This window comes from Eufriesea mexicana, unplaced genomic scaffold, assembly GCF_001483705.2.
Source record: "Eufriesea mexicana isolate 0111107269 unplaced genomic scaffold, ASM148370v2 scaffold1357, whole genome shotgun sequence".
Classification (NCBI taxonomy): domain Eukaryota; kingdom Metazoa; phylum Arthropoda; class Insecta; order Hymenoptera; family Apidae; genus Eufriesea; species Eufriesea mexicana.
In genome coordinates, this window is record NW_016909472.1 from 210,186 (window position 1) to 229,681 (window position 19,496).

A 19,496-nucleotide genomic window follows, 5' to 3' on the forward strand; every position below is an offset into this window, starting at 1 on the left:
GTATCTTGTTTTCTGCTTTAAAATCTAGAGTAATCTACAGAGAAATTTAAATAAATAAAATGGTTTCCTTCTAATAAAAACTTCGAATTTTGATTTACTAAATTGTATGATTAAATTATCTTTTAGGGAATTTAAAAAAAATATATAATACGTATGTCAATATGTGTTAGAAGCATAGATATATATGTTGATAAATATATTAATAAATTCGTTACAAAGTATCAAAAAATGACAGAAATAGCAGCAAATATAAAAATAGTACGGAATAAAATTATTGCTGCTTCTTCTAACAGATTACCGGTATGTTAACAATTTATATTTATAAATATATTAAATGCATTATATAAAAATGTAAAGAATGTATTTGAAATTTTTGAAATAGTAATAATTTATAATTTTAACCTTTCTTTTTTACAGATATACAAATATTTTGAACCACGTTTAGTAGCTGTGAGTAAGTTAAAACCAATTGAATTAATTGTTGAAGCTTACAATGTTGGACAAAAACATTTTGGTGAAAATTATGTTAATGAATTAGTAGAAAAGGGAAGTTATCCAAATATTTTAGAAAACTGTCCAGATATACGTTGGCATTTTATTGGCCATCTTCAACGTAATAAAGTAAACAAGTTATTAGGTGTTCCAAATTTATATGTAATTGAAACAGTAGATAATGAAAAGCTTGCATCAGCATTAAATGTTTCTTGGCCCAAATTTAGAAAATATGATGACTTAAAATTAAAAGTGATGGTACAGGTTAATACTAGCAACGAGCAAGGTATTTTATATATTGTGATGAAATTAATTAATTAAGACTACAGCTTCCATTTTATGTAAAAATAAAAACTGAATTGAAAATTCATGCGATAGTTAGACTATGGATATTTAAATAAACGCATATTTTGTTATAGAAATATATGATATGCAAAATAGTATGTTCTGCATATTTTAGTTAAAAGATATATGCATATATGTATCATATATGCATTGCTTTTATATCTATTTCACTATGTTCGACTATAATTAAAGACAAATTGTCAAGTTATTATACTATACCAGTGATAAATCATAATATATATGAGTGTTGAAATTCATTAATAGGTTTAGTCATTAGTAGAATGTATCATACATATATTATTAGTTTATTATGAATCTATAGATAGTTATTTTTTATGGTAATCAGTTTGACTGTGACATTTCCCATATAGAGTTTCTTGTATAATTTATGTTCCTGTATACAATAGTTCTAGTCAATTGTATTTAAAATACATGTGTCTAAGTTTATGTATAAAAATGAAAAATTTGTATTTCATGAAAATAAGAAAAAGCAGAATCGATATAATAAACAAATAGATTAAAATTGTAGATGATCCACATTTTATTTGTAACATAATTTGTTGCAGAATCTATGATAAATATGTTAATATCAATAGTCCAATATACACTCATATGTGTGAAGTAATAATTTTAGATTCATAACTTATTATAACATATCTTTCATTATTATGGTTTGATGCAGTAAAAAATGTTAATTAATACTGACTACTATAAAAAAAACGTACAGGCATTTACTAGGTTGAATGAGTTTGTTATTTCAGAAAATGCAGCAAGAAGTTAAAAAAAATAATTAGTTCTACATGGATTTAACTCAACAATTATAGCTATGAATGTGGCAGTAAAATATGGAGACATTTTTTATTGAAATGTACAAATCACAGTATTTCAGGTGAATTGATATGAGCAAAATATTATTAAGATAGGTACTATGATTTAATTATCCAAATAATAATAAAGAATATAGAAGATAATTATGTATAGATTCTTGTAGATGAACAAAATAGAATGATACATAGCAAATCTAGTAGTAGGTGAAGTGAGTGACAAAAGAATAACTAAATCTTATTTATTTTGCTGTAAATAATTAGAGTCGATGAATTACATGATAAAAGTACACTTTTGCAAGGAAGATATACTCTTAATCTATTACTCTTAGATAATGCTATATGTAATAAATTTAGGTTGAATGTTATTCATAAGTTACCTATTCTTTGTATATATTTGCATATATTTTTTACATATTTTATATCCATAAACAGCAGCAGCTGAAGATAATGTATTCATAAAGAGAAATTGTAGTTTCTCATTTTCTACAAAAGATAACAAAATACATAAAAAAGTATTATTATTTGTTATACTTAATGATTTAAAATTATTAGTTTAAGAGTTTTTTTTTAAGTTTTTCAATTTTTAATTAAAATGTATTATTTTGAAGCGTTTAAAGATATTGTATAAAAATATGTACATGTGTTAACATAAAACAGTATCTGTAAAATTCTATAATTTATCATTGATGCAGGAAATTCAAATAATTAAATAAATAAAATTAAATTAAAAAAATAAAATTAAAATAATAAATTTAAAGTTGAAATAGATCTTGATTTAATACTTCTAAGATACAGGAATTGTAATATACTTTTATAGAGAATGAAAAAGTACACCCACTGATGTACTCAAAGAAATATAATTATATAAAAATTACATTTCTAAAGAGTGTATAAAAATTATGTTATGATCTTCATAGTATGAGTCTACCTTTGAATTGGTGGAGATCTGTTAAAAAAGTTTCCACAATCTTGATCTTTACTAGTTTTTTCAAGGTTACTCTTTTATTGTTGCTTCATATTCTACTTATCGAGAAAGTAAAAAATTTCAAAGAAATCAAACCTGCTCTCTTGGAAAAACTATATGAAGATTTCTAAAAATCTTGGACTTACTTTATTATAATATTTTCATACTTTGCACAAATAACATGCTTTGTTATATGTATAAATAACATGCTATGTTCCTGTGACAAAGCAGCAGAAGCTTACAATTTAGATCAAAAAATATATTATTCAGTGCGGAATAACGGAAGACCATTGCATGCAGCAGAAGTACCAGATCAACAATATTTTCAGTGGCTGGCATTGCATGTTGTTGCTCTTTCTTGAACTTGATAGATAGAACGTAAATTTGCTTCACAATTGTCTCTTTGTTCTCTTGATTTGACACCACTGAACTTTTTTTCTTGGGTAACAGCAAGCTATAAAAATTATTTTTTCATTCCCTGTCTCTTCGTCAATCCCATAAAATAGAACCGTTTTGATTTATTTCTCTTAAAAGTTGTGTTTGTGCGTCAGCTTCGATATAATCATTCACCATTTTGTTCAAGGAAGTTTCTTAGTTTTATTTTTATATTATTCCTCAATTTTTGACAAATTCTTCACAATTTATTAATAATCCCTACTTGAAGAGCTATTCCCTATGAACCCATTAACAGGTAGGCCGACATGAGCAAGAGAAATAATTTGTTTTTCTTGACATCAGTGTTGACGTCACTTGTTTCTTAATGCATAGATAGATGACATAATATTACCTTTCGATCATGAAACTATTGATCCATTAAAGATATAAAATCACGCTATGAAGGTATAGCACATAATATTTATAATATTCTATGCTTGAACTAATGCAACATCTCTCATAAATGTATAGTGAATTCGATAGTTCTATGTCTTTACACGATAATCTGACGAATGTGTGCATTAATTACATTTGTATGCGTGTATGTGTGAGCTGTAAAGCTTCAAGTATTCAGGTTTTCTAAATACGGTACTGCTTGTGAGTCTATTAGCGAGCGAATCACCCTGTATAATTGCCGTTATGATATTTTAGGCAATTACAATATTCTGAGGAAAGTCATTTTGAAAAAAAAGTTAGTCGGATTTTCATCGATATTAGAATTAAGAAAAAAAAATTCTTTTTGATAAAAGATCATTCTCACTTCTTTTTAAAGCTTTCAAATGGCACTGCCTGTTTTATGTTTTATAATTTTGTAGTTCATATCAGAACGAGTTCAACGAACTCCTATACCATGACTTTGAAATAATATTGTAGTCAGAAATGTGGAATCTACGAACGGAAAATTCTTGTGAAAAATTCTATTACTCATGTAAATTAAATTTTATATGTTTAAAATTCATGTTTTTTAACAAAAAGTTTTGTGGACACAAATTGAGCAATTATCTTTCTAGAGATTGCAAACCCATGTAATGGTTATTCCATCGACAACTGGTTTCGCTTCCTACAGTGTGGATCTATGGTTCTTTCTTCCTCCTTTCAATTCTTTTTTATTTTCTATCAATTATTTAGATATAAAAGTAGGTAATGAATTTTAAACAAATTGCAAATAAAATGTCTTTACTTACTAGAAGATATACAAAAGTTTTGTTTGCTATAGGAAAAAAGATAAAAATATAAATTATCATTAAGCGGAAAAACTGCAGATACCGTTATTTATACAAATGCTTGTTCCAACCTGATCTTTCTTTTTGACTTATGAAATCTTTCAATGGTTTCACCGTATTTCGTTTATACCAACGAAATTCATAAGGCTATTCACCAGCGTCGAAATGAATCCCGCGATCAGTCACGATCAATCTTTCAATCCACAATCAACTATAGCAAAATTAAAATGAATCCACAATTTTCAACTTTACAAGTAATTAGTACTCCCCACGCGGTGATCGTAAGTTTGACAAAAAATTAAATGAAAAACAATTGTTAGAAGATACTTTGGTTTATTCAAAAGTATCTACTGCGATTTCTGATATAACAATAGTAGTAGACGTAAAAATTACAAAAAATGTCATTGACATGCTAAATGAATATGAAGTAATAACAGAGGAGTATCCAATTAATAATAATGAATTGGATCATGAAAACATATATGAAGAAATATACGAGGATTTTATAGACAATGAACGGTACGAGCTGGAAGAAAAAACATTATTTACATATTCCATTATCCCTCATGGCGTTTGTAAATCCTTCGGAAAAAAGGAGCAAACATCTAAACAGAAAAAATGACATTATCTTTAGGGAAAATCAAATTAAAATAGAAGATACAATATTTTATAAGTACGATGCCATTGATAAACGGATCTAGGATTGTTTTAAAGAATCTGGACAAAATTTTCAACAAGCTATCAATTGCCTACTGCAACAGTTGCAAGAACCAGCAGTTTTAATCAGATGGTTTTTCATTCAAAGTTTTTACTCATCGAATATACTACTTCAAAAATAAACGTCGAATTCGGCAAAGAAAAGTAGTCAAATACGTCTTATTTAAAGAAAATGCAAGTTTGGGCGAAACAATAAAAGCTGCTATGAAATTTCGAATTATATAAATCATTTTTAAAGTCAGTGATCCACTTCTTAAAAAGAATTCAAAACAGCTGTTATTTCACAGAGGATGAACGAGAAATTACAAACAGGGAAAGTGCCATTTAGTTATACTCATTCGTACATTATCAGTTGCGCGAGAGAAAGAGAGATTTTCGAAAATGTTAATGAAGTTTTTTCCCCAAAGAAATGCAAAATAGTAAATGCTTTTCACAGCAATTCTGCATTTATGTATTTGGTATGCGAGGTGCTTGTTTTTATAAGTTCCACCGTTGTATGGATAACGGGGAACAAGAATTTAATCTTATTTTTATACTTATGCTGTCAATGTGACAAATAATTTATTTATTGTTTTCTGCATTTCCAAGTACAATTGACAGAACTGCTGCTAGGCAAACTATTACATGGTACCCACCCTGAATAGAACTCCATTTAAACAATGAAGGAGTTTTTAATTGCAAATATTAAAAAAAATAACGAGTGGTTTATAGAATCATATAATTTCGTAAATAAGGGAATCAAATCTAGCACTCTGCAAAATTTGAACTAAATCGGTGAGCCAAGAAGCTTGCAATTTCTTTGTTAGATAGGGCGTAGGTTTCTACCTAGGGTAGGTCTTATTAACATTATCTAAATCTTGAATTTAAGTATTCATGGAAAATTCAGAGATCAACAAAGAAAAAAAGTATCTACAATCTGTAGCACTTATTTTTAACGCTACTAAGACAGTTCTTGTATTCCATCTTAGTTTGTCGTTAGTGCAAGTAGTACACTCGTAGTTTGTGAAAAATATGTTCCACTTATGAAAAAATTAATATATATTGTTAATTTTCGGTGAGCACAAATGGAATGCACGTGAAGATACGTTTCTGTATTATATAAGACATCGAGAATGGCATTAACCTTGTGTATAAATATTTTATATTTAAGAAATTTAATTAAAAAAACAAATTTAAGAAACTATAGAGAATTTGAAAAGAAGGAAGGGAACAAGTTACAATTAATTATAATTGAAGACAGTGCTATTAAATTCTTGAGCCATTTGGACAAAAATTCGTACTGTTTTTATAGTTTCTAGTTTATCTAAGAGTATTCTCTGAAAACTACTAAACGATTTTGTACAAAATGGAGACAATTGATTTCGATTAATTTTTATGAATTTTACATTCCTGACTTTAAGGTTATTTCATGATTATGGCATAGTAATTCAATGAAATCATATTGATACGAGCTAGAATATGATAAAGTTTAAATCAGACAGTATCGTTGAAAAAAGACAAGTTGACTTTAATTTTTTATGGGAGAAATTATATTTTTTTTAAATTTTATCACAATTGCCAATCGATAAATATTAGTTACCACGTGTTTTAAATAGTTCTTTTTTCTGATTATTATTGCAAACGATAAAAAATTGTGCCGACAATTATGCGATACATCTTGTATAGAGTAGAAAGGTCAAGCCATAAATAGATAGAATGGATATTTTTCCGAAAAGCCTCAATGATCGATCAGCATCAAATTCTGGGGAGAGGGAATCGGGAAATAAATCCTAAATATAAAATTTTAATTTGGGTTTTTTATTCATTTTCGACATATGAATAAAAAACATTCCGTATAACACATTGAATTCTGTCTGTATGGACGTTACGCAGACGTCACTGATCAACCGTCATTCTTTGTAGTGTCGTCGTGAACTGTTGAGTAGTCGATGACAGAGTGACAATAAATATAGGGTTCTTTATACAAAATGAGTCCCTTTTTTTCAGCACAAGTAATAGAATATACTTTTAACAATGATTAACCAGATGTCTCTAGTTGCCGGATAAAATAATATGCCCAAGTCATCTCATATTTTCTCATAATTTTTCTCTTTTTTATGTTTATATATCTAAATAAACAGTAAATATGTTTTAAAAAATTATGTTATTAATAGTTCGGTAGCTATTAACCCTTTGCACTCGACGATTTTTTAGCTAATGAGTAGGAGTTCAAAGATTTTCTGCTATAAAGCTGGCGATATTTCTTTCAGCAGTAAATAAGAAATCGTATAATAATTAACACGTAGAAATATTCGATTTCGATAGCTCGCACAGCCGTTACATTATCTTAAATTTGATATATTAATTAATATCGATCTTCGAAATTTTATCCAATGGCGACCGATGGTCGCCTCTCGAGTGCAAAGGGTTAACCCTTTGAGCGCTGAGCTGTTCGACGTTAAGCGTACGCTGTGGGACCGCCCACTTCTTACGACAGTGCACGCGCTGGGCAGCCTGCTTTTTACGACGAAGCACGTTTCGGCAATATTCTAAACTAATTGTAAACTATTACAAAATTATTATTTTATAAAACTTTACAGCGTTCATAGCCCAGATTGAATGGTTGTGCGAGAACCCATATATGCGTTCATAGCCCAAATCGAATGGTTGTGCGAGAACCCATATATGGCTTCATAGCGCTCAAAGGGTTAAATTTCTGAAGCTGAAATTTCATATTCAGGAAGTATGACCTATAGAATTCATCGAATTATAACAAATTTTTGTTTCAGTATCAAATAAATCTAAATTAAGGTTTGACTTAGTTACGAGAGTCATTTTAGCTTCTTTATGGATTAAGAAATTTTAATGGTTATTATATGCATAACAATTGTATTTTTATAATGTATCCAAAATTTATATTTTCAGAAAAAAATGGATGTGAAGTTACACAAGTTTGTTCTCTCGTTCGGCATATAGTTGCCAATTGCGAGAACTTAGAATTTATGGGTATTATGACAATAGGCATGTTTGGATATGATATTACTAAAGGACCAAATCCTGATTTCTTGTGTTTGAAAGAATGTAGAGAAAAAATTGTCAAGGAATTAAACATGGATTCCAAACAAATAGAGTTATCGATGGGAATGTCAAATGATTATGAACATGCGGTAATATCAATAGAAATTATTTTCATAATTTTTCAAATGTATTAAATATAAGTATATCAAAATATGAAATTAATTTTATGCAGGTGGAGCTTGGAAGTACCAATGTTAGAGTTGGTAGCGCTATATTTGGAGAAAGACCAAAGAAGGATGTTAAATGAAATACATATACATTTCTTGTATAATATTGTTTTAAATATATATTTTGTTTATGGTGTTGGATTAAAATTCGTTTGTATAACGAATTTCTATGTATAGGGTCAAGAGTTTTTCATTAATAACTCAGAAGGTATTTATTTTTCAAAAATAACATTTACTTTTAATATCTATCCACTCTCTTTCTCCTGTAAAAATTTGTGCCGTCTTTGAAAGAATATAGCAATCTCTTTTTGCTACATTTTTTTATTTCTTCCATTGACCAATGAACAAAATATCCTTTATAAGTAGCAAATAGTATTGTTAACACGTTACATTTTATTTGCCATTTAATAACATATGTTTTATCATAGGAAATTAAGGATTTGAGCAACAAGTAATCAGCATTGAATTTAAGATAATGATATTCAGTATCATTCCATTCATAGTATTACAGTAAAAAAATAACCCTTTTTTAAATCATTAATGCAAAGCGTATTTGAGGGTTTGCCAAATATGTATTTTCATCTAACACGAAGTTCCATCAATAATAAGAGAAAATTTCTAATTCCAACTCAAAGACATCCTTCATTATGTGATACTTTTTTTTTTTAATGATAATAGACACGTTAAAGAATGAATTATTAAATAATTCTTCTTACTACCGATTAAACATTTAATTAAACATTAGTAAGTAAAAATTAATCACATTTCCTTCTAGCATTTTGAATAATATTTAAGCCTTTGCATTCGAGAGGCGACTTCCAGTTGACTACTTTTGTTAGCAAAATCCTAAAGATTTTATAATCAACATTAAGTTGAAAATATTGTAACGAAACATGAGATATTGGAACAAAACAGTATTATAGATAAATTTATACACGATTTCTTTAGATGTTATTGTCAAAAATATTGTCAACTTAACACTGTATCGACCGGAAGCCTATTATTCGGCTTTTTGTCGCCGACACCTATCGACCGATAGCCTATTAATCATCTTTTTGTCACCGACGCTTACCAATCTATGTAGCGTATTAATCGGTTGTCATGACGATGAACAGTCATTATCATTATATGAATAGTAATTTGTTATTTAGCATTGAGGTACTTTGCTCAGTTGTATCAGTTGCGTTGTTTTGTAAGCTCCCCATTTTTATATGGGGGGTGCCAGGGAGAATCTGCGGTTGAGAGGCCGATCGGATGTGATTATGCTGTTGACTCGCTAGCGGTCGGTAAAGTGTTAATAGCAAAAAAGAGTTAATCTTTCATATTTGTCGTAATATCTTTTTTCAAGTATAATAAAAACTGTGGCAAATTTAAAAAAGAAAAAAACGATAAGCGCTTAGAATTTCAGTGAAACGATGGAAGCGGGAAGAAACGAGATGTTCGAAGAGCGTTATTAAAAACGATATTAAAAGTCGAACGAGACAAACAGAAAAACGACTGACACACTTACAGAAGAGAGAATAATGCGAATGAAAGTGGATCAGCAGAAACGAGAAGTAACAAATGTAAATCTGGAACCCATGGGAAAGAGAGAAGAAGTTAAGGAACATGCTATTAAACCATGTTAAAGGTAACATGGTAGAAGAAAGGTCCGATGGTGAAGAGACGGAAAAGGGTGATTTTGACGAAAACACGGATGCATCAAACGAGTGCACGAAGAAGTTAGCAAGACATCGAAATAAAGACCGGACGTACACGCGATGCGCCACGCGCAGCGTTAAATTTCGACACACAATCTATTAGCGTTAAAGTAGCGTGATAAAAAAGACGTATGGATGTTATCTAGTTCACATTTTGATGAATTTGTTGAAACCAAAAAAATTAATTATGAAAGTGGCAAAACAAAGAAAAAACCAAAGTGTGTAGCAGATTACAATGCCTTGATAGGCGCAGTTGATAAAATCGATATGATTTTGAGTTTACTTCACTGCGTTCATATTTTTTCCACCTCTTAGATCTCGCTATATACAATGCATATATTCTTCGCAAAAGTGCTAATAATAAAACTGCAACATTTGAAAAATTTCATTTACTTCTCATAAAAGATATTTTACAAAAATATCCATCATGCAGAGAAGAGGCTAAAAGAGGAAGAGTTCGTTCGGAAGACCTTTCATTTCGGTTAACGAAGAGGCATTTCCTTACATCCTGCAAAAATAAAGAAACTAATAAATGTCCTTCACGGCGAAGATGCACTGTTTGCGCTAAACATAATCGCAGGACTGACTCGCGCTATGAATGCAAAAAATGTAACATTGGCCTATATATTGAACTCTACTTTGAGATTTAGCACACAATACGAAATTATTAAATTTTCAATTTAAAAGATATAATTTACTATTTTTTATATTGTGTTATTATTGCTGTATTTTGTATATTGTATTTTGTATATGTTATTATTGCTTAATGAAATAAATGGTTCTGTTAAGGTTTTTGCAGTCACTGCTCAAATTATTTCAGTTACAATCAACACATTTTGCAATGAAATTTCAGTCAGCGCAGCATGCGCTTCGTCGTAAAAAGCAGGCAGCCCAGCGCGTGCTTTGTCGTAAGAAATGGACGGTACACAGGGCACGCTTAACGTCGCACAACTCAGCGCTCAAAGGGTTAACAGGGTCCCTGCCAGACCCTGCATACGCCCCACGCTTTACAGTTGTATTGTTTTGTTTCTGGCGTATGCCTTACAATGATTAAAATAGTGCAAAAATCATAATTATCAAGGAAAGGGTGTATAGTTTAAGATGCATAACACAACAAACCAATAAATTTATTTTTCTAGGAATTAGTTTAACAAATACCTGGCTGAACATTACTCTACCAAGCGAGTTGCATCCTCACATATAATTTTTTTATCATGCCTATATTAGTTTAAAATAAAACATTTTAATTGAAATCAAGTTTGTATACAATTACAAAGGGATGTTACGGTGAACTTTGTTAAAACATGGCAAACATAAGTGTGGTTTATCCACACAACTATCGCAGAATGTTGCAACTATTACAGTAACTATAAATAAATCCCAGCTTCAGCGAAGCAGTAATTGTGATATCAACGGCACTCGAATAAATGACTGATCGAAACACGAGAAGTGCAGTTAAAACAAGTTGCGATAAGAAAAATTGACCATCACTCTACGTGGGGCATATACTCCTCACGATCAAATGAACGCATCAGCAATAGTATTAAGATGCCCATAATAGACTTCATAATGAATTTTTAAAAAATTCTTCATTTTACAATGGTAATACCAAATGGCTTGAACGGAAAGTTCAGCGTGGGGCGCATACGCCCGACGCGGCAGGGAACGTGTTAAATTTACAATAAAAACGTTGACGAGAGTTTAGCGTAGTTTACAGGAGATGACAAACTCCCAATCGAAAAATGGATCGTGGACTTTGAAGAATTGGGTACGTTATTGGACTGGAAGGAGGTGCAGACGCTGCTGTACGGAAAACGTATGCTAAAAGGTTTCGTCAAGTAGTTCGTTACGTACGAAAAAAGAATAACGTCATGGAAGAAATTAAGAGAAAAGTTAATGTTCGAGTTTGAAATAGAAACGAACAGTGACATAGTTCATGTACTGGAACAGCGAAAAAGAAGATCAAACGAAAGTGCACGGCTGTACATCGACGCGATGCAAGAGATCGCAAGCCAGGGAAACGTGGAAACTAATCAAACATATAATTGTGGGCAACTTTCATCGATACATTGTCTTCTGGCGGAAGAAAGCCCTTCGTTGGATTTCTAGGAAGACATCGCCAAGGTTCAAGGACACAGATAACACAACCGAAGAGGTTATCTACACTCGATGACGAGGCCATAGAGAGGGGACACGCCCTATAAGACTCCGGGGGATGCATTTTTGAGGCATTTGCCTACGAGCTTAGGAACCGAATAAGACATTTAGTTACGAAACTAAACGTCTGTTAATTAAAATCTACATAATCAACGGAATACAGGACGACGAAATGAATAAGATGACGTTACATGAGGCACGTTCGTTGCACGAAATAAGAAAGCGTTTGGAATTGTACGACAGGAGGCAGGAAAAAATGACTGAACATAAAAAGCAGTTTATAAAGAGGGTAGAAATAGAAAAAAAGAAATTACAGCTCAGAAAATCCAACAAGGCCCATTGTTACAGTTACGGTTCGATGGAGCATAATTATGCAAGCTGTCCAGACAAAGAAAAAGGAATAAAATGTTTCGGCTGTAATAATTTTGGTCACATTGCACCAAAATTGTAACGGGAACAAATTCCTGAAAGTAAATATTAGCAATATGGAATGTTGCGCTTTAGTGGATACGGGCAGTGATGTGACTCTTATTCGGCAAGATCTTTTTAATAAAATGAACAAAGTAAGACTAACAACCAAACGTCGCGTATGCTTATGGGATTTAGTAATGCTCGAATTATTTCGATCGGGTGATTTGACTTAAAACTGATTATCGACGGTTGCGAATACACAACTGGTATGTTGGTGGATACGCGAGAGTCCATGACATCGCAAGTAATACTCCGACAAGATTTTTTAACGTGAGTAGAACTCTATATTAATAAAGGTGTGATAACATTGAGAACGACAAAGGACGATAAGAGAAGAAGTCATATTGAACACAGTGAAGTGAACAAGAAGGACGATAAAATCGACTTAGGAATTATTAAGTTACTGAAAATAAACTTCATAGAAATAAACGAATTAAGTAATCACATACTGTACAGTGAAAAAATAAAAGAAGTGATTTCGGGCTATAAATTCGTCAAGAATGCGAAGACAACGGTCGTCTTACTAAAACAGGATCCCATTTACTTACAATAGTCACAGATGAGGATTGTTGCGGCCTTAGGACAGCAATGTCCCATGTCAAGTGGAGGACTGTTTTATGTCCCTATTGTCAACGTCTCTTGACTTCTATACACTCATTGTCACCTAAACCACCGTTGAGTAAACCGTAACAAGCAAAAATGTATCACCCTTAAGATAGGCACAAGGACCCAGATTGTTTAAACAACCACCACCACCGAAAGACATTGAGGCTAGCACACACCCCCAATATTATAGACCAATCAGCAGACAGGCGAATCTTATAAAACCACCGACAAGGCATTCGCAAAAAGATTTTTCCTAAAAACTCCGAGACGACCATACTATCATCATCGAGGCCCACCAACAACTCGGCACAGGAGACTGTGAACTATAGAACTCTCTGCAGTTCGACCATAACCAGGCCTACCTCTATCAAGTTAAAGTAGACCGCATCCCAGCAATATTGCCGCAGCAGCGTAAACGGGCCTTACAACCCCGCGAAATTCCCACCGTGAGAGTTACAGTGTTCGGGACGCAACAAGGATGCTTAGACGCCAAGTGGAGGCGTCTGGACCGGAGCTCAGCCGAAGAGGCTACGGACACGTGAAGATAAGGCCACGGAGAGGGGACACGCCCTATAAAACAGCGAGGGATGCGTTTTTGGGGCACTAGCCGACCAGCGTACCGAGGGAATAAAACAGTTATCAAGGGGCAAAGCACCTAGTTATTAAAATCCTCTATAAGACGCATTTTAGAATTTACTTCCAACGTTAAAAGTCGTGGAAGAAAACGGATTAGGAATCAATTGGAAAAAACACACATTTTTACAAAAACGGGTAGAATACCTTGGATATGAAATAGAAGGTGGATATGTATATCCATCACCGGCGAAACACAGTTTCATACAGTAAAATATTTTCCAACTCCCGTATCTAAGAAACAAATTTAGAGTTTTTTAGAACTCACAGGGTATATCCGTAAGTTTATTCGGGATCATGCGAAAATTGCTTGCCCTTTGTCAGTTTTGTTGAAAGACAACGTTACATATAATTTCGGCACAAAACGACTAAGATCATTCTAAAATCGGACTACGAGTACCGATACAAGTAAGCATGGCTACGGCAATATTAATGCAAAAAGGTATTAATAAAAAAGATTTTCATTCGGTGTATTTTATGAGTAGGAAAACGACGAACGCGGAAAAAATTATCACTCTTACGAACTAGAGATATTAGAAGTCATTAAAATCGTGCAAAAGTTTGAGTATATTTGTTACGAATAAAGTTTAAGCTAATTACCGACTGCGATGCGTTGCGTAAGACGTTAAATAAACCGGACTTATCAACGAAGATAGCGAGATGGGAATTAATTTTGAAAGAATTCGAATACGAAGTAGAGCACCGCCCAGGTTCACAGTTGTCTCATGTAGATGCGTTAGATGAGCGTATTCGTGTAATAAACCAAGTATTACAAACGGAACCGTACGAAGACTATGTTATAGAGAACGACGTCTCAATGAAGGAAGTAAATAGTAAAAGGATTATCATGCTACCAGTCAGTATGTATATGGAACTTATTAGGAAGATACACGAGGACGGACATTCTTTTTTTTTTTTTTTATTGACTTCACGAGTTTTACAATCAATTCCTCAAATGGGAATTATAAGTAAAAATGATAGCTTTATGGGTGACATGAAAAGCAAATACGTAGATCGTTGCATCGGTTGATTGCTTGCAGTATGTGTAGTACAATGATGGAGTTAGAGTTATCAGGAGAATCGACGTACCAGGTTCAGGGGAGCGAATCTTTTTAGTCTAAATGGAGATTTATTTGGATTTGACAACTTTCTAGCTAATTGATTTTTGTGACACGTTAACTGACTTATGTGGCGTTTGCTAAATTGGGTGATTTCGCATTTTATAAAAGGTATAGCCAAGTCACGATGTATTACGTCGTTTGTAACGTACCATGGGGCGTTACATATGTTACGTAGCGTTTTAGATTGGAATCTCTGTATGATCTTGATATTGGAGTTGCTGGCCGTGCCCCATAGCTGTATACCATAAGTCCAGACAGGCTTGAGGATGATCTTGTATAATAGTAGCTTGTTTTCCATCTTTAGTTTAGAGCGATTACCGATCAGCCAATACAGTTTTTTCATTTTAAGCCTCAGCTGCTTACATTTGGTTTGGATGTGTCTTTTCCATGTCATTCTTCTGTCCAGGATCATTCCAAGATATTTAGCCGAGTCGCTTTGGGGTATTACAATGTTGTTCATCTTAACTGGAGGACATGTTTGCTTGCGTAGGGTGAAGGTCACATGTTTAGATTTCTTTTCGTTTACTTGCATGTTCCAATTTTTAAACCAGTATGATAAATTGTCCAGATGCTCTTGAAGAACTTTGGATGCTTCCAGGGGATCATTGTGTGAGGCCATGACTGACGTGTCATGTGCAAACGTGGCTGTTGTGACATTTGGTGGAGTGCTTGGTATATCTGATGAGTAGATGAGATATAGTATCGGACCTAGAACGCTTCCCTTGGGCACATCTGAGTGGATTTTATAGGCTGGAGTGATTACATCCTTGAATTTAATTTTATATTTCCTATCGGCTAGGTACGATTGTAGAACCGTAAAGTATGCATGTGGGAGTAGTTTTTTTAATTTATAGCGGAGGTCAACGTGCCAAACTTTGTCAAAGGCTTGAGGACTGTGGCTGAGGACCAAACTGTTTATTCCACTATAGATAACTGTAGATCGTAAAAAATGAATTACTGTTGTATATTATCACTAGATCGATCTTAGTTGACGACGATTAGTGACGGATGGTTCTTTGAGGAAGGTTCTGTCTAGCTTCGAAGCGTCAAGTGGACTGCATTTTAGGAGAACTCTCTTCCTGACTGCTCTGTCGGTGGTTTTATAAGCTTCGTCTGTCTACTGATTAGTGGCGAATAATATTGGGGGTGTGTGCTAGCTGCAGCGTCTTTCGCTGGTGGTGGTTGTTTAAAAAATCTGAGCCCTTATACCTGTCGTCTTAAGGGTGATATATTGTTGCTTTGTTACGGTTTACCCAAGTGGTGGCTTAGGTGACAATGAGTGTATAGAAGTCAAGGGACACTGACAATAAGGTCATAAAACAGTCCTCCACTTGACCTGGGACATTGCAGTCCTAGGGCCGCAACACTGGTACTTGTCAAATTTCAGAGCTTTCACATTTGGATACACAGTCTGTCCTAAACAAAATGATGAACGGAATACCGGAAACGGTATTTCAAGGATTAACAGTTAGGATTGACGCGTGATTATTGATATTGAAGGTGTGAGTCGAGAGATACTTCTTTATTGGATAATGGAGATTATTATTTTGCGTTAATTCCTCTTTTGCTCTAACAGATGTAATAATGATATAGGTATACGAAATTACGTACCAAATTAATTCTATGTACTAACGATGTTTCCACTGAAACTCGCAATTTCGACTGCTAAATAAAACTGTAGTATTCAGAGAAGAAATAATTGGAGAATGGTCTGATGAGAGATCAAAAAGAGAGCGGACTTGAATGTATTGAGATGAAATGCCTTTGGTGAGAAAGAAATGCAATAAGTCTGGTATTTTATTTTGATCCGTGGGCCAATGAGTGGGTTCTCCAGTACTCACGTGTTCTAGTTTACATGCCTGCATGCATTTGAAGAGTGATCTGCCTCTTGGATTTATAATTCTTGATCCCCAGGAGGTATTTTTAGCGTTGAAGTCACCACCTGCTATAAATTTGTTGCCCAGTGTTGAGAAGAATGTCTCGAAGTCGTCTTTTGATATACTGTGCTTGGGAGGGGCAGTATACAGCTGATAAGGTTATAGGGCTATGGAGGATTTGTAATACTATGTTAGTTGCCTGTAGATGTTCATGTTTGTAAGCTGGGTGGTCAAAGTGGCTTATATTAGATTTTATTAATATGGCAGTTCCACCATGTGCTTTTCCGCTTGGATGATGTGTAGTGTATGTCTCGTAACCTTTAATCTTTAAATAATTTTTAACAGTGAAGTGAGTTTCCGTAATTAGTATTACGTGTACGTCTTGGCTGATAAGAAAAGATTCTAGCTCATTTTTACGTCGCGTGAGTCCGTTTATATTCCATAGAGCAATGCGTAAAGGCTTATTGTTCATGATTTTGCTACTATTTTTGTTACTATAGTTATCAAGTTGAATAGCATATTGATGATTTGTTCATTTTGCTTCACAAGTATTTGTTCTAACTTGGTGAATGATTTTTCAAGTGTATGGATAAAGTTGAAGTTTTGTTGCGTAGTATTGTCTTCAGTGGGTTGTACCCTAGTATTATGCTTTGCAGCTTGTGCATACGTGTACTGGTAGTTAGAATGGTAGTCGTTGTTTGATGTTGTACCAAGGGGGTATGTAGGTGGATCGTTAGATAATTTTTTGGCCATTGGTTTTGGAAATGTTCTTTCTTGCAAATCTTTGTATACTGAGCAGCCTCTGTAGCTTGCAGGATGATTACCCGCGCAAAGAGCGCACTTAACTGGAGAGTTTTCTGGTTTTTTGCATTCGATAGTAGGGTGTAGTTCTGAGCATTTTACACAACGAAAGTCACGGTTACAGTATCTTTGCGTGTGTCCATATTGTTGGCATCTCTTGCACTGGACTATTTCCCTTTTCTTGTATGGGGTCTCTATTTCCACTATGCAATTCATTAGGTTTTTAACATTAAAGATATCCTTATTGTTGTGTTTTTGCTTGAGGTCAATGAAAAACAATGAAAGTGGCTGGTGCGTTTTCTTATGTTGGATATTTGTTATGTTCGTTACTTCATGTTCAAGTCTTAATAACTCTTCTTTCAACGCTTTTGTATCCACAGAGTGATGGATATGTTTCAAAACAATCCTGAAAGCTCTCTCTTGTTTGAGCTGGAATGTATGAAATTTTGCATTCTTATCTTTTAGAATTTTTACTATGTTCCTGTACGCTTCAGGTGTCTTAGGAATTATTTTTACTTTGTCATTACTGACCTTTAGACTATATGCATCCTCGTTAACTTCAGTCGATAGCATGTTCATCATGGTTTGTATGTCGATAACATGATCCAAAAAAATAGGTGGTGGAGGGGGTACTTTTACTGGAGTTGTCTCCATAGTCACTTCACTGTCTTTCATCTCTTCTAGTATAGAAAATCTGTTTGTTGTAGTTATAGGATCCATGCTATTGGTTTTTTGTTTAACGTTTCTTACAAGTTGCTCAGGACTTCTTTTACTCTTGAAGTTATTACTAACTTGAGAAAGGCTCTTTTGCCATGCTGGAGGGAGTATTTGTGAATAAGTGTCATTATTGTCATCTGTTTCCATTTGCGGGGATGTGGACACTTTAGGTTGGTAATCCGCACACGAGACTAGTCTCGTAGCGGATTAAAATACCAACACTTTAGGTTGGTAATCCGCACACGAGACTAGTCTCGTAGCGGATTAAAATTAAAACAGCACACGTTGTGTATTTGATCTATAAATGTTTTTAATAGAAAACACTGTTTGAGGTGAAACGCACACAGATGTCACTTCGCGGAATGTGAACGTGGAGTTAACTAGTTAACTACTCGGCGTCTTATGCGGTACTGCCTCACACATCAATCACTGAATATTCATCGTTTCGTAAATCGTGGATTAAGATGAATTTGATACGAATCTTCGATAATATTCGAACGTGTTTGCGATCGAGAATCGAAAGCGTGGCCGTTAGCGTCTTGGAGGAGCGAACGAACCGGCCCGCGCTGTCTCAAGCGAACGACTCGGACGGACATTCTGAAGTGAAAAAAATGACGGAGCGAATAAAGGAAGAGTACTAAATACCGAATTTAGCGGTTAGACTCGAAATATTTGTTAATCGTTGCGATCCGTGCATCTTACAATTAGTAGAAAGAAAGAAAGGGAAAATCGAGGGTGAACTAGCGCTGATTAATAAGGGGATAAGGTCGCTATCGACTTATTATATCGACCATTTAGGATCAATGACAAGTACCGATAAAGCTTTTAAGTATATTTTTGTTATAACCGATGACGTGTCATCGTGCAATAAGTCAAAATATTTACGGTTAATATTTTTAGAGAAAAATTATTCATTTGCGTTCATTTGCGACTTATGGTTCCTTTCAGGCATTTTCTTATGATGAGTAAAATAAATTGCGTTAAAAAAAAAGTAATTATATAGAAAGAGGTAAACTTCATCGATTTGAATGCTTTTTAAATATGTCATAGAATTTGATATTTTGAACAGCTTTTCTCTGAACATATAATTTAATAGAGTATCTAAAATTTAGTGTTACAATTATGAAAATATTAAAATATCGATTGAAATTGTTTTAAATATTTATATAAATATATTTGTATATTT

At 33.3% G+C, this 19,496-nt stretch overlaps 1 protein-coding gene across 1 annotated transcript; it reads left to right on the forward strand.

Moving 5' to 3' along the window:
• The first annotated feature begins 228 nt into the window (after nucleotides 1–228).
• On the forward strand, nucleotides 229–8,441 carry LOC108547998 (proline synthase co-transcribed bacterial homolog protein). Its single transcript, XM_017900749.1, has 4 exons — nucleotides 229–300; nucleotides 418–778; nucleotides 7,908–8,149; nucleotides 8,233–8,441. Exons 1-4 carry the CDS (start codon nucleotides 229–231, stop codon nucleotides 8,305–8,307), a joined length of 750 nt encoding a protein of 249 aa, XP_017756238.1. The 3' UTR covers nucleotides 8,308–8,441.
• Nucleotides 8,442–19,496: the final 11,055 nt, after the last annotated feature.

Bases quoted from the DNA above. Each gene is read 5' to 3' on its own strand.
- LOC108547998 (XM_017900749.1), top strand. From the start codon at position 229: ATGACAGAAATAGCAGCAAATATAAAAATAGTACGGAATAAAATTATT. The intron at 779-7,907 runs GTATTTTATATA...TTATATTTTCAG, and splicing joins TAATACTAGCAACGAGCAAG to AAAAAAATGGATGTGAAGTT. The intron at 8,150-8,232 runs GTAATATCAATA...AATTTTATGCAG, and splicing joins CAAATGATTATGAACATGCG to GTGGAGCTTGGAAGTACCAA.